The sequence below is a fragment of the Sciurus vulgaris genome, assembly GCF_902686455.1.
Source record: "Sciurus vulgaris genome assembly, chromosome: 15".
Lineage (NCBI taxonomy): Eukaryota > Metazoa > Chordata > Mammalia > Rodentia > Sciuridae > Sciurus > Sciurus vulgaris.
This window is the reverse complement of record NC_136476.1, coordinates 51,745,664-51,761,055: the sequence shown is the minus strand read 5'-3', so window position 1 is coordinate 51,761,055 and position 15,392 is coordinate 51,745,664. Positions and strand designations below refer to the sequence as shown.

Sequence of the window (15,392 nt, the reverse complement as noted above, 5' to 3'; positions counted from 1 at the left end):
AAGCCAGGTCAATGGTCAGTAGGAAGTAGATGGCAAACTGCAGAGACAAGGGTACCCTGCCAGCTTGGGACAACAGGATTCCTCTTGTACTGTGGCACCTTAAATGAGGCCAGCCCAGGACTGGCTCCAAGGCAGCAGCTGTTTGATGACTCCCTTATTAAGTCATGCAAGAAGCACTTGGAGGGGGTGTGCAGTAGGCAGCATAATGCCCCCCCCACAAATGTCCACATTCTAATCCCCAGATCCTATAAATATGACACTTTGCATGGCAAAAGGGACTTTGCAGATGTGATTAAGCTAAAGACCTTGAGATGGGAAGATTATCCCGGATTATCTGGGTGGATTTAATGTAATCACAAGAGTTCTTATAAGGGAAAAAGAGAGGCAGTAGAGTCAGAGAATGAGAAGTGACGACAGAAACAGATGTCAGAATGATGCGATTGCTAGCTAGAAGAAGGCCACACGCCATGGAATGCGGGCAGCCTTTGGAAGCTGGAAAGATAACAAAACAGGTGCTCTCCATGAGCCTCCAGAAGGAACACAGCCCTGCTGACACCTGAGTTTAGCTCAGTAGAACTCATTTTGAACTTCTGACCTCCAGAACTGTAAGATAATAAATTGGTATTGTTTTAAGACATTATGTTTGTGGTCATTTACTATTGTAGCAACAGGAAACAAATATCATAGGCATTCAGGGAATGCCTACTATTTCTACTTTTATGAGTGGGGGAGACAAGCCCCCATAGGTGGCACTATTTTTCTGGGACAGTGGGGAAGCAGTCCCTCTAGAAGTTAGGGGAATGGATGCAATGATTGTCAGCTCTTCTGATGACAATAACAAAAGCCTCCCTTCATTTCCCACACCCCAGCCCTGCCACCTTCAACTCCAGGAACAGAATTTTCAGGTGTTATGGTTTGGACATTAGGTGTCCCCCAAAAGCTCACTTGTGAGACAATGCAGGAAGGTTCAGAGGAGAAATTGATTGGATTGGTCTTAACCCAATCAGTGGACTAATCCCTGATGGGATTAATTGAAGTGGTAGGGTATGGCTGGAGGAGGGGGAATTAGGGCGTGGCTATGGGATATGTATTCGTATCTGGAGAGTGGAGTCTCTCTGCTTCCTGATGATGCAATCTGCTTCCCTCTGCCACGCTCTTCTGTCATGTTCTGTCTCACCTCAAGCCCTGAGGAATGGAACTGGCCTTCTACGGACTAAGACTTCTGAAACCATGAGCCCTCAAATAAAGCTTTCCCCCTCTATAATTGTGCTGGTCAGATCATTTAGTCACAGCAGTAAAAAAGCTGACTAAAACACAGGGGACCAGCCCAAATCTGGCCTAAAGAATGGCATTGGTTTCTAGAGAGTTCCAAACATCAAACATGGCCCAGAGGCCATGGTGCCAAGCTGAGCTCAGGCTTCCAGGCAGTGGGGCTTTTCCAGGCACTCTCATTGGATTAGAAGTCTTATTTAAACAGTGTGGGAAGTAAGAGCAAGGTCTTGGAGACAGAATACATCAAGCAGGACATTTAATTTGATTTAGGGAAAATGAGGCAAACATTTGAGAACCTAAATAACTAACCAGTAATTAAACTAACAATGGGAATGCCCTTACACTACAACCCAGCAAGCATAGTGGCCTTTATGGACTGTATTTACAAAGAGACCTGACAACATAATTAGTCCTGTAAATTTTACGCAGACTGCAGTTGAGGAGTGATGGATTTTGTGTGTGGAGGATGAACAGGGAGAAATGAGGTGGATGAATTTCCATTTTCAGTAAATGAAATTAACACTGCTTAATTAGTGAAGCTGACAAATAAATGATCAGGAAAGATTTAAATCCCTACAAGTCTATCTCTGGTCTGAGCAGGCCCAGGGACAGGCCAGGATATGCTGGGGCAGAGCAGGAATGAGTTTAGTACTGGAACTTGGGGCCTACCATTGGCCCCGTTAAGTGCACTGCCCCAGAGGGAGGCTGGGCTAAAGCACAGCTGGCTCCCCTGCACTTCCAATACATGACCTGCTCAGAAAATTCCTGCCCCATCTCCTCTGTGATCCTCAGGGCCACAGAGTTTCCAGAATCTGTTCTACCATCCCTGCCTGATAGACCATGCACAGTCCCCATTTTCCTGCTATGAACTGGCTAATGAGCTGGAAAGGACCCCCTTGGCACAGCAGGCGGACATAATTTCATCCCAGCAGTTCCAGGGCCATCTCTTCCTGGACTAGCTCCCCTAGACCTCCATCATTCTCCACCTGCCTTCACCTGCTGACAGCCTCTTACTTCACTCTGCTGGGAAAAAGGGGCCTGGCTTCAGAGGGCATCCCAGTCTCTGCCCCTTAAGCAGCCTAATATGCTGGTACCCAGCAGCTCTAGAGGGGATGCAGGTGCACATGCTTCTGGGCTGTTGTAGGCAGCTTCTCAGAGCCACCTTTCCCTACCTACTTGTTCCTGACCTGACTCCAGCCAACCTGCTCTGTCTTAAAGGTAGGAAATAGGCCCAAGTCCTTCCTAGGGTACATACCTACCTTATCAAAGTTTTATGTGGCTGGGTCACAGAATAAACATCTAGATCTAGGAATTTTAGGCAAAAGGAAGTACACGAGGTTTGGATTGAGTTTACCAAGGTCAAAATCAGAAACAAGCACAAATTCTCATTCCAGTGTTCGTCCTCATGAGGCAAAATCTGATCATGGAGGTATTGGTAGTAGGGAATTTCCAAAGACTGTGACAGAGACTAACTGCTCTTCAGAAAGATCCCATCCAGCAACTAGGGTGCCCTCTGCCTGCCTCTACTTTGTGCTTGGACACTCAAGAGCATGGGACTCCCAGAGGTAATCTCAGGAGTAGATGAAGGAGCCTTCCTGAGTCACAGTCTAAGATGGCTCTCTTTTGGCCTTTGCAGGTGATACTGAAATATGAAAGGCTCTACAATAGATGCCCTTCTGAAAACTGCCAACAACTCCTGTACCAGTAACAGCAACAGTAAATACCACTGCCACTGCCCCTGGGCCCTTCTTCCTAAGAGAGATTCTCCTCTGTCTCCCAGCTCCTTTACTTGGGCCCCCCGAGGGCACTGCAAGGAGACCAGGAAAAAGACTGACAGTCAAATCAGCAGTGATTATTCTTCATGTGTAAGTGGTTCCTATGACTCGTTGCTTGTTTACTTCTTTACTCTCACATGTGTCTTAACACAGCCCTGGTACAGAGGCCTGGCAGGTTATCAACCTCTCCTTGTCACCAATGAGGAGACCAAGACCCAGAGTACACCACTGAGAAGTGATTCCAGGGGAAGGTCTGTGGCTGATTGAGGGTAGCACTCAGGCATCTGGATGTGGCTAAAAGGTCCAAGGAAGGACAAAGAGACCCTTCCTGGGTAAATGCCTGACCATAGGAGGCTGCCAGGCCTTTCAGACTTGATGTCATCTCTTTGTGGGCGATGAATTATCTTTCTCTACTGCTATTGACTAAGGCTGCCCCCCATAAACAGCCTCCACATGACCCCAACAAGCTGACACTGACCCTGGGTGAAGGAGAATAGGATAAGAACTGGGTTTCTCCTCCCACCTTCTGGGGAGACCACACACCCTCAACTCACCCTGAACAGAGCCTGGGCTGAGAACAGCCTCACAGAAGGGTCCATCCACACCTACTCCTGGGAGGACCCGCCCAATCTCCAGGCCCTGTTCCAGACCCAGTAGCTCAGCAGAGGGGAAGAATGTGCTAGTTCCCCGCCAGAGGGGGAGGGTGCTTCCCATTTGGCAGCAGCCTACCCTCAGGAGTGGGGACACAAAGCAGGCATTTAGGGCATCCTCAAAGGCAGCCCAGACCACAAGACTGGGAGTAGCTCCAAGATCTCTTCCCTGAGAGGAATGACAAACATCAACTCCTCCTCACCCTCCCTCCATCTCCCCCACCCTGGCCAAAGAATGGGCTGACAGGCGATCTGAGGGGCAGTGACCAGGAGCTTGTCTGCCTGCCAGCCAGCAGCAGCTTGCAAAATGGAGAGGTTTTCTGTTTTCAGCAGCTGATTCTCCCAGCCAGAGAATACACGGTTAGCAATGGGGAGGTGTGCCTAATGCGAAGTATAGGGCCCTCTCCTGTTGGGAAGGGGGAATGTCCAGGCCAGCACAGCAGGAGGGGCTCCTGCTTGAACCAAGTAACATGAAGGAAAACCAAATTGCCCAGAGACAGTTATGACTGTGTGCTGCCTCCCTGCCTTGAGTGGGTAACTGGCAGGGGCAGGGACATCTGGACAACAGTGGTCTCCTAGGGATGGATAGCCAAGTCATGAATTTTAAGCACTTGCCTCCACCTCCCCCTCACACCCAACCCTGCCCTGGGGTCTGGTCAGGAAGGCTAGGTGAGGATGCAAAAGAGGGCCTCCATCACACTCCAAGCTGTGTTTAAGGTCGTCCCATCTGTCCCTGAGATGCCTGTACCAGGCTCCAGTCTCAGATTGGCAATTCCTCTCTCAACTGTCCCTGTCCTTCTCAAATTCCTTCCTTGCTTTTCCCTCAGGAGAAGGTCCAAGCTTCTTGGAATGGCTTACCAAGCCCTTTGAGGGCTGACCCTGTTCCTCTTGACAGATCCATTTCCTGCCATTTCTCTCATGCCTCCAGACTATGCTCACACCTCTGCCAGAATGCTCTCCCCTCCTTTAAGGCTTGGTTGGCATATTCACATTGGTATATTCCTTAATTCAATACTAATTAACCATAGGATTATGGGTCTTCCCCCTTAGACTGTGGCTCTCCCGAGAGGGTGTCCTAGCCATCTTCACATTTCTCACACCTAGTCAAGAACTACACAGGGTAGGTACTTAGCGTTTGCTGTTGCATGAGCCAATGAAGGAATAGCTGGATCACTTACAGGAGCCATGTCCCACTGCAAACAGATCCTTATACTTTGGATTCCTGCAAAAGAAATATGAACCCATTGGCACAGGAAATGGACATGTCCCTTCCATGGACATTAGTGCCTAACTACACGGCAGATATTTACTGTCCAACTTGGGTGTTTACCAACTGGGAGACCTTGGGCTACTCTGCAATCCCATAGGAATCCCACTCCTGTTTTTCCCACATTGCCACGAATCACACTCAAGGTTGTTAAGTACAATAAAAAGGGGGCTACTCAGAGTAGCAGGCTCTGGATTTGCTGCAATGTCTATACTCACCAGCAGAGGGCGGTGACGGCCAGGTGCTTGGCTTTGTCATTTTGGAACTTCCAGAGCGGCAGCAGTGTACCCTCCTGGTCCCGGTATTCGTCAGCAGCATCCTCATAGTACTTAAAATCTTAAAACCACACAGAGTCAGCATCCTGACTGCCACTTCGCAGCAAACTCAGGTTCACCACTTACTGTCTACCTCTTCGGGCAATACAATGAACCTCTTTGTGTTTCAGGATGGGAATAACAGTACCTATCTCAAAGGACTGCTATGAGGATATGTTGAGTTAGTATATGCAAAGTGCTTAGAAAAATGCCTAGTACACAGCAACTTCTTTTTCTGTATTAGCTATTGTTATTGTCATTGTTTTTGGAAGCAAATTACAATAAAGTAGCCATGTGCTCATGGATAGAATCCCAGGTTGCAGCCCTTGTCCCCATGAGTTTCTCCAGCACTTCAGAGGACTCAGACTGGAGCAGCCAAATTTCAAGGTTTCAGCTGCCAGAGGCTGATTAATAGTTCTATTCATTCTGCCTCCTAAATCCCTAAAACGCAGCTCATCCTCATATCCACTGCCAAGCCTCACTATAATGAAGCTGCCTGGATCCCCCATGGATTCCCCAAGCTCAATTTCATCTGCCTCAAAATTGTTTCTGCCTCCCATTTTCTCTAAACTAGGTAGAAGCTCCATCTTTCCACCTGTCTAAACCAGAAACCTGGGTAATCCTTGACTGATTTCTTTTTACCATTTGTTATATTTTCCTCCAGAATATCCTTCTAATCCATTCATTTCTCTCCAAACCTATAGCCACTGCCAAAGTCCAGGTCCCAGATACCATCACCGAAGTTTTTACAACACCCTTCTAACTGGTCTCCTACCATTATAACCCCTCCTCTGACCCACATTCCACAGAACTACCAGATGGAGAGCAAACAATCACTTTACCACACCACTCTCCTTATCCCAGTGGAACTCCCCCTCCATGGCTCTCCTTACATAGGGGCTCCCTGGTCAAACCAAGTCTATTGGCCACCACCTTCACATGATTTCTAGCCAGCTGTCCATGTACCCTCTATATCAAATAGTGCCAATGAGTCAAGTTATCTCATGTTTCTGTATGTTTCAACATACTTTGTGTTTCTGTATTTCCATGCATAAAATGTCCTGGTTTTCTTGCCAAATTCTTACTCACTCCTGATCCAGATCAAATTCCTTTCCCTCCTTTGTAGGGCATTTTATTTATTTTATCTTCTATCTTTCCTTTTTTTTTTTAGATGGGGTCTCACTATGTTACTAAGGCTGGCATTGAACTCCTGGACTCAAGCAATACTCCCATCTTAGCCTGCCAAGTAGCCGGGACTACAGTCTTGGACCACCATGCCTGGCTTCTTTTCTTTTCTTTTTAAAATATTTCCTAGTTGTAGATGGGCACAATACCTTTATTATATTTATTTATTTTTATGTGGTGCTGAGGATCAAAGATAGTGCCTCACACATAGTAGGCAAGTGCTCTACCACTGAGCTACAACCCCAGCCCCAGGTTATTTTTCTTTTGAGTAGGGCTATTTTTTTTCCTCTTTTTCTAGTCCTGCCTTTCCTCTACTAAAACCTCTGCCACACAGTTCTTCTGCCTATCTTCCCCATAGCTGCCTATCTTCTACAGCTCCTAGAGCAGGAAATGCATAATATTTATGCCTTAGTCCCCAGTGCCTAGCATGGTAGCCACACAGCGGCACCCAATGACCATTCAAAGAATGCAAGGAAATAGAGAAACAGTGAAACGGTTCTCATTCTTCTTTCCAAACAAGAATGATCAATTAGAAAATGAACCTTCTCATCCAATACAATCAAGGTCAAGCCCAGGCATTGCTCCAGCCTCTCTCACAATGGCCTAAACCTTGAGGTTGTGAGATTACGTTCAGACTTCAAAAGTATCTTGGAACAAAAAAGATTCAGAAAGGCATAAGCCTTGATCACTTCAGAGATTCCTGAGCTTGGGCTGTCTTTGAAAGTACCTCATTTTAGAGAGATTAATTGGTAACACTTCTCTATTTTCACTTCTCCTTCATGATTACACTTTCCCAAAGGAAAAAGGGTATGCAATTAAAAAAATCAAAGTTCAATGCATTTTTATGTGACTGTGTTCTTATAAATGAAAGTGGTTCACAAGGCCAGTTTCTCCATGGATATTAATCAGGTTTGCAGCCCTTTGGCGGACCACTTGCACAGGCTGGGTTTCAGGAAGCCAAGCTGTGTGAGTGACAAATTCATTCACAGCTGCTGTGTACTTTGACAGCTTTGAAAAGCACTCAAGGTCGTTTTCCAGTCTGAATGATAACGAGGGGGCTTGTTTAGGCTCCTGGTCTTGGCAGCCTTGGTTTTTATGTCCCATGGGTGAGCAATGAACATCAAGTCACCAAGAAGAGCCCTAGGCTGTCAGCAAAGGAGACCAGCCAGCAGCAAGGAGCTGCCAACTCTGGGGAGGCAGCTGCTCCAAATAAATGCACAACCTCTTAGGGAAATACAAGCCACTTGGGAATGTGCTGTTCATGCCATGGGAAGGATTCCGTTTCCCTGGCACTGTCAAAGACACCAGAATTTCCCAGGCCCCCTGGATTTAAGCATTTCTGAATCAATCTCTTTCTTCACCTCATCACTAATTAATCACCAGGATAGATCTATTGAATGTGTTTATTTGAAACATCTCCTCAGCTCCATGACTCTGTAGCCTCATGGTAAAGTAGTTAGGTAATGGATTCAAGGGGCCTGTATTCAAATTCTGGTTCAATTACTCACAGCTCCCACTAGCTGTGATTTTTGAACAAGTAGCAACATCCAAGCCTGAGTTTCACATCTATAAGTTGAAGATAACAATGGTATTCACTTCACAGAATAACTGTCAAGAAAAAAATAAAACAATACCCATAAATCACACAGCCCAATACCTCACACATAGGTCACTCGCAGTGAATGCTGGTTTTTTTTTTTTTTTTTTCTTCTTCTCACTATTATTACTGATCCTTTTTCTCCATCCCCTATGATTCAGGTGTGGCAAACCCCATTCCAGCTTGTACCTTCACTTTTGTCCTTGTATTTTGCTTAATTATATCCTCCTTCATCCCAGTTTTCACTGAGCTGTGTCTCTGCTAGTAGGCTTCAGTGCCTCTCAACTATCTGTGGAGAAATCTCAAATCCCTTGTGATATTTGAGACCCTTCAAAAACTGATTCCAACCACCTTTCCAGCCTGAACTCTCACCACTTCTGCTGCCCCTTGTTCCCAGAGTCCATTCCTACCCATTCTTGCCTCCTGTCCCCTGCCCAGAACATCTTCCCTTCTGCCATCCTACTGAGACTCTGCTTATCTCTTGGCATCTAGCTCAGACCTCCATGAAGCCTTCCTTGACTGCTCCCACTCATCCCTTATAGTTCTTTTACCTTTGTTGAGGATCCCAGAGCAGTTTCTGTTTATTTAAAACATTCTGTCATACTTGATCATCCCAAACTGAGTAGAGAACAGAACACAGAATGAAGCTCAAGACCTAGCTTTGGGACCTCTTTGCCAACTCACTAGCTAGGTGACCTTGGCCTCGGATGTCTGATGTGCAAAGTAGAGGTAATCATTTCTGCTCTGCCTTCTTCCCAGGACCATTGGGAAGATGATATTGGATCACCAATGTGCAGGTGTTTCTTGCTACGCCATTGTCAGATCTCATCACTAAGGCCATTGTTTCTTATGCCACTGTTCATGGTTGATTTGTGTAAGTCTTGTCTTCTCAATGACATCCAGAGAAGGGAGGGATTTTTTTCTTCCTCTTGCATCTATAGGAACTAGCATGGGAGACTCAATAACAGTCTTTTTTTTTTTTTTTTTTTTTGCGGTGCTGGGGATCGAACCCAGGGTCTTGTGCTTGCAAGGCAAGCACTCTACCAACTGAGCTATCTCCCCAGCCCTATGAAGAGTTTTTAACATGAGCACCTTAAATCTTACCTTGAGCAACATCATCATATGTATTCTGATTGACCATCCGCTCTACAATTTTAGCTGCTTGGGTCACTTTGGTGATATCATCACTCTGTGGGAATACAGAAACCACACATCCTAATAAGCCAGCATCTGGCAAGGTAATGTGCCCTAAACTGGAGCTTAGACTTGCACTTAGTTCAGCAAACCTTCCTCAACACTGCCACTCCAAATGACTCTTCAATGGTATCTCTGCATAGCTCAAGGTCCAACTCACCCCGCCACCACCTTCCAAGAATCTGTCCCTCACATGTGGTGCAAGGGATCTCAACTGACATATCTGGGCCCTGGATAGAGTATGCTTCACATACTTTCATTCTGGGCTTGTTTTAGAGAGGGCATCTCTCTGAGTACTAGAAAAGGCACCAGAGAGCCCAGGCAGGGTGTTGGAAGGGAAAGCAGATAAGGATAAGTAGGAGGCATCTTCAGTGGGAACAGAGAGGTTTCACCAGCTCAGGGAATAACAGACACCTATTAAAGGCCTCAGAAATCTCCAACCCCCTTATTTAGTCATAGGTCGAGGAAGCCATCAAGGCCTAAAGAGGGGAGAAATGTGCTTGTGCACATGGAATATGAGGCAGAACTCAGACTCCTAATTCCAGGCCCTGCCCACTGTCCAGGCCAAAGAGAAAGCAAGAAGTTTTTCATCAGGGAAAATGACTCATTTTGAGTATCATAAATCCACAAGGTAAACCACTTGGCAAGTTAATAGAGGAGCAAAGAGTTTGGGGCTAACAAGAAAGGCTCAAAATGTTTAGAGTAGATGGCAGGAGTAAACCAGCTGAGTGGGCAGCACTCTGAGGGTCAGGCCTATGGCTCCTGAGGACTGGCTCTCTTGGGACTGCAGCGCCAGGTCACAGTGAAGAGAATAGGTTCCAGGAACACGTGGACCTACATTTCTATTCTATCCCACCTGTTAGGGACTGAATGACAACCTTGAACAAGTTACTCAATTTCTTTGAGTCACTGAGTCCGTGTGACAAAATGAGGATGGATGGCAGCATCTGCCTCATAGAGTCATTATGAGGATTAAATGCAATCATGCACAAGTTCTGACTTAACCCATTGCCTGGTGGTAACTGTAAAAGTGGTGTCAGAGAAAACATGCAGGAGTGTGGTGGAGGCTTATAAAGTTGTATCTAGGAAACTGCTTCTTGAAGGTCTTTTGCCACAATTCAAATTGACTCAAAATTTTTATCAAAAACAGATTGAGGAGGACAGACATCAGAGTCTTAAAATCACAGACCCCAGAGTTTACCTGGTCCCAGCTACACTTCTTACTCCCCAACCAAAATCATAACCCTCTCCTCTTGGCTGCTTCCCCTCATGCCTAACTCTCCCCATATGAGGCAGCATTCCCTGTGGCCAGATGGTCAGTTAGCTGACACCTGCTTCCCTGGGTCTTCTACTTAAGGCCTAACTCTGTCCTCTGGCCTTAAGGACTGTATGCCTAACAACAGCACCTCTGATGTAGCAGAACCATGCTTTATTCCCCAAAGTCAGCACTTCCTGAGGTAAATCTGCCAAGCCCATCAGCCATGGTTTGACATATTAATAACAATAGCCACCATCTGTTTATCAGTAACAGGCAAGTACTATATTTGGAGCCATACATACATTATCTTGGGTTCTCATGACAATCTTGTAAAGTAGGTATTGTTAGGATGGCTTTACAGATGAGGAAACAGGTTTCACAAAGCCCCAGCAAATAAGTGCCAGAGCCAGGATATAAACCCAGGTCTGTGGACTCCAAGGCCCATCCTCTTGCTTCACATGGAGGGTTGGTCTCTTCTTAGCCTGATTATCCTCTCCTGGTTCTGGGAGACTCAGGGTTCCAGATATCCTCCAAGGAGAGTACAGTGGCTTATTACCTCTCTTGTTCTGGATGTTAAGCAACTTGAGCAGTCACATCCCTTTATTGGTTCTGACTAAACTTATGGCTTCTGAGCCCTTTTACCCATTCCTGCCTAATCAGATCAGACATGCCTGCATTCAGTTCTATGTATTCCCTCAAATCATTAATGAGACTGAGACCTGAGGTCCATCATTGGAGACCTTCCTACAGAGTATCACAAACTTGATACTCTGTCTCCCCTCCTGCACATTTGAATTTTATATCAACTTAAATAGACACTGGACCTGGGCAAAGCAAAGGTGACTGCCACACCCATTCTATCCCTTAGACAGCCTGGCTTAGTACTTGGTATTTCCATTTAGAGCTCAATTCCTTTAAGGAGAGGTCACCAAGACACTCACTTGGGAATGGGTTACATTATATGTCCCAGTGTCCTGCCTCCATTGTGACCTCTTGGTCCAAAGGGCTAGAATCTGCCTGTTTCAGTCTTCCCTGTTGGTCAAGCTGGAAGAGCCCAGTGTGATAGTGTGGGGGGAAGTTCGTGCTACTGAGAGTGTTATATACCAACTTTGGCAGGGCTTAGACTCCAGGTAAGTTTCCAGTTAGCCACAAAGACTTTTTTCTGGTTTCTGGGTTTTGATGATAATGATTTTTTGTGGTGCTGGGGACTGAACACAGGGCGTTGTGCATGTAAGGCAAGGACTCTACCAACTGAGATATGTCCCCAGCCACTAGGTTTTGATTATTATAATTAGGGTTCTGCAACCATGGCTCCCAGAACAGAGCCCATAAACAAAACCCTGATAGATCTTTACACAAACCTTGACCCAAGTCAAAGATAACTCTGACGTCTCTAACCTCTGGGAAATGATGCAGGGGGAGCCAAAGATCACAGAACAATCCTCAGGACAGGGGCTTCTTTTACTTTAGAGTTCCAGTACCTGGTACTGTATGATCACTGAGTGCCTGGTCAGTGATTGAATGAAACTAAATTGGAATAATTTCTATTAAGCCATGGAGGAGAACCATGAAACCTCCTAACTGTGACAACATCAGCATTGTGGAATGGAAAATTGAGAGGAAGTGGGCACACCTCTGACAAAGAAAGCAGAACTTCTTTAACTCTTATTCTGGAGTGGAGCAGAACAGCTTCCCTGAGAGTGGCCATGGGAGCTCTCCGAGGTGCTGAAACCAGCCCCCAGTTTCCTGTGAATCTCTTCCATTGCAGGTTACACCTATTTGATCTCCATACTGGGACTCTGACTCCTGACCCAGATTTCTCTCTATCAGAGAGAGAAATGTGGCACTTGAACATCTCCATGCTTGCATTGCTGTAACTCCCATACTAACCCCAAAACTATGTTGGCTACACCCCTCCACATCCCCCAACCATGACCTGTCCAAAGACTCCCACATTGCTCCTCATTGTAAGGAGTCCAGGATGGTCATATTCATTGTTTTGGCATTGATAGTACCTGTGATCATCTTTTATCTGGATCCTGTCCATGAAGACTCACCTTAAGTATCAGGCAAAATTAAACCCAAGGACTGAAAGCAGAAGAGCTTCTCACCCTCCCAAACCTCAGAGTATTCTCATAGCCCATCTCCACTCTAGACAGAACCCCAGGATGCATACGACATTTTCAATAAAGTCCATTTATTTTGTTACCCCCTAGCCCAATGATCCTGAATTCCTACAGCTCCTAGACCTATATCAAACTGGTAGGGATGGGGGAAAGTGATGATGGTGGTGGAATACCAGAGGCAACTGTAGTCTCCTCACATCTCCCCCCAAAGGAGAGAATTTTTCACACCTCTGAATTAGTCCCTCTTTTAAGTATCTGTGAAACTCTCCCAGACAGCCAGGCTTCTATCTATCCAGGGGCCAAGAACCCACTCAGGTATTATGTGACAAAGCTGTGGGCTCCACAACCAAACCTGGGATTCCATAGATGTCAGCTTCCTCATGGCCATCTTCCCTGTCTTTTTAGCCACTGGGATTTTTGTCTTCTCCTTCTCTTTGGTCTTTTCCTGCTTCTCAAGCTCCTCCATGTAGGCATCATAAATCTCCCACTAGACAAGAGCAGATGAGAGGGTCATTATAGCACACAGCCTTTCCTAGCCAGTTCCTTTTCAACCTTCAGAGCTTGAGGAGTTAGTCATGTTAACCTCTATCATACACCTCTGTAAATCCTCTGTTTGGCCCATTGTAATTACATACTCAATGTCTGCCTTCCCTGCTAACCAGCAGCTTAAGAACAGGAATGAAAGAGCTCTGAGGTCACTTTTGCATTGGGCTTATCTACCCTGAAGCCCAGATCTGGGTTTTCAGCTGGAGATCAGCACTGTTCTAGCATACAACCCCCATCAGGCAGAACAGTGGGCAAACATCAGGCTAGCTCATATGTTTGTTGGTGATTTATAAGATTTTCAATTAGGAAAATTTTAAAAAGTTTATATTGTATATGTATAAAATACAATTTTATATTGTATATTTTAAAAATAAATATTCAAGGTTCATGCTGTCCATCTACAACACTGACCATACCTTGGCATTAAATCAATATAAACAAAAGGTAAAGAGAACTGCTGCCAACTGAATATAAAGAGAGGAAGACCAAGGATAGTAGCAGAAGCAGCAGCAAGGACCTGGGTTTGGGCAAATGCCACAGATCACACTGTTCCCCTGAGCTGGGAAGTCACTGCCACCTGGAGGCCAGACAGGCACACCTTACATTTAAAAATTTACCCATGGGCCAGTATTCCACACTGCAAAGTACTTCAGCATTTATTATCTCATTCAGAGCCCTACAACAATTCTGTAAGACAACTTGTCCTCTTCTCTTGACAGAAATTGAGGCATTAATAAAGAAATGGAGGTATGGTTTGTTCAGGATCTTACTGGAACAGGAAAGTTGGAGCCTGAGCTCAGGTCTTCTAGCACCATAACCTGCCCAAATCAGTATGCTCATCCAGCAAGACATGAGGGGGAAGGATAAGGGTCTGCAGGAATGCTATAGGGTGCTGGGAGGGCAGACTTAGAATGCTAACACTCCAGGGTCAGCTGCAAGAAGCCACGGACTCCAGAGAATCCATGGGAACAATGGTTCTCTTCTGGTCCTAGAAGACAGAAACTACACTTGTTTCTAGCTTGAACAGTATTGCCCTAGGGGCAAGTGACTGGTCCTGAGCTCACTCTCGGGAGACCTACTGTCTCATATGCCTGGCGTTCAGAGACTGGATAATCATGGCAATAAACAGGGAGGTGGAGGATGACTGCCAGACTGCCAGAGGAGTCTTTAACCAGACCAGTCTCCTTTGCTGCTGAATGTGATGAGGATGCATGGGACTCGGGGTGGTGATGAATTTCATACTGGCCCAGGGTCTTACCTGATTGGCTGTGGCTGAAAAGTTTGTCCTGGGAGGAGGTTCCATCTGGCAATCTCGATCCTAGAGAACAATGACAACAGGAAACCCACAGAAAGCCCTTGACTGCTTCACTTAACCCAACAGTATATTTTTGGGAGAAGCATTTTGGTTGAATCTCAAGAAGGAGTAGGACATAGCTGGGGAAGTAGGGAAGCCTGGGTAAAGAATTGAATGATGCATCAAAGTCCACATTTCTTCCATTCTGACCTCCTTCAGAAGAAACCTAAGCTAGAAAGCAAAGGCGTGAAGCTTAATTGTGCCAATTTTAACCAAGATAAATTCCAACTGGTAGACAGATCTACAAGAAGCCAGCGCACTGCCACACTCCAGACACAGGGCATAGAGGCCAGCCTCCCATGACCCCAGGATAATGTCCCTTGCCCTAAGAAGGCTTCTCCCTAATACTGGAGTTTGGCTCCACCAGAAAAAGTCACCCATTATGTATCACCCAAATTACCCAGTGTCAGCATAGGGGTCACACAGGATGATGAAGTGCTTTTAAGAACTTATATAGACCCCACCCTCCATCACAGATTCATTTCTATAGAACACTGCCCTTACCTAAAGTCCTGTGAGGCTCCCACAGCCTAGTTCTCAGGATCCTCCATAGTTTTCTCAGGGAAACTTTACACTTTTTCCAGCTGTTCTACCACAGAGACCATTAATCCAGATGAACTGGTTCCTAGGCTATCTACCCACTGGCTCTCTTCTCCCCAGGTCCTAATTTCTCCCTCTTCAAATCTCAGTCCAAGTTTCAATTTCTCAGTGGAGTTATGGAGGCTTCAGCCTCCTGTCTCTCTCTTCCTGAACTGTCTGGGTAGCTTACAAGGATTTGAACATGTGCTCCCAGCTTGCCTTGAAGAAGTCAACTGTGATCTGCCCCATCACCCCTGTCAAGTTGAGGGCTGCTT

At 45.9% G+C, this 15,392-nt stretch overlaps 1 protein-coding gene across 2 annotated transcripts in view; it reads right to left on the bottom strand.

Moving 5' to 3' along the window:
* Positions 1–15,392, bottom strand: part of DNAI1 (dynein axonemal intermediate chain 1) — a 64,702-nt gene that overhangs the window by 22,339 nt on the left and 26,971 nt on the right. For both annotated transcript variants that reach the window (XM_079113251.1, XM_079113250.1), the window contains exons 8-12: positions 14,443–14,502; positions 12,991–13,125; positions 9,165–9,249; positions 5,183–5,300; positions 4,876–4,919 (exon numbers count right to left, since the gene is read on the bottom strand). In XM_079113251.1, coding sequence (XP_078969377.1) covers positions 4,876–4,919; positions 5,183–5,300; positions 9,165–9,249; positions 12,991–13,125; positions 14,443–14,502 — 442 coding nt within the window. The remainder of the gene's footprint in view (positions 1–4,875; positions 4,920–5,182; positions 5,301–9,164; positions 9,250–12,990; positions 13,126–14,442; positions 14,503–15,392) is intronic.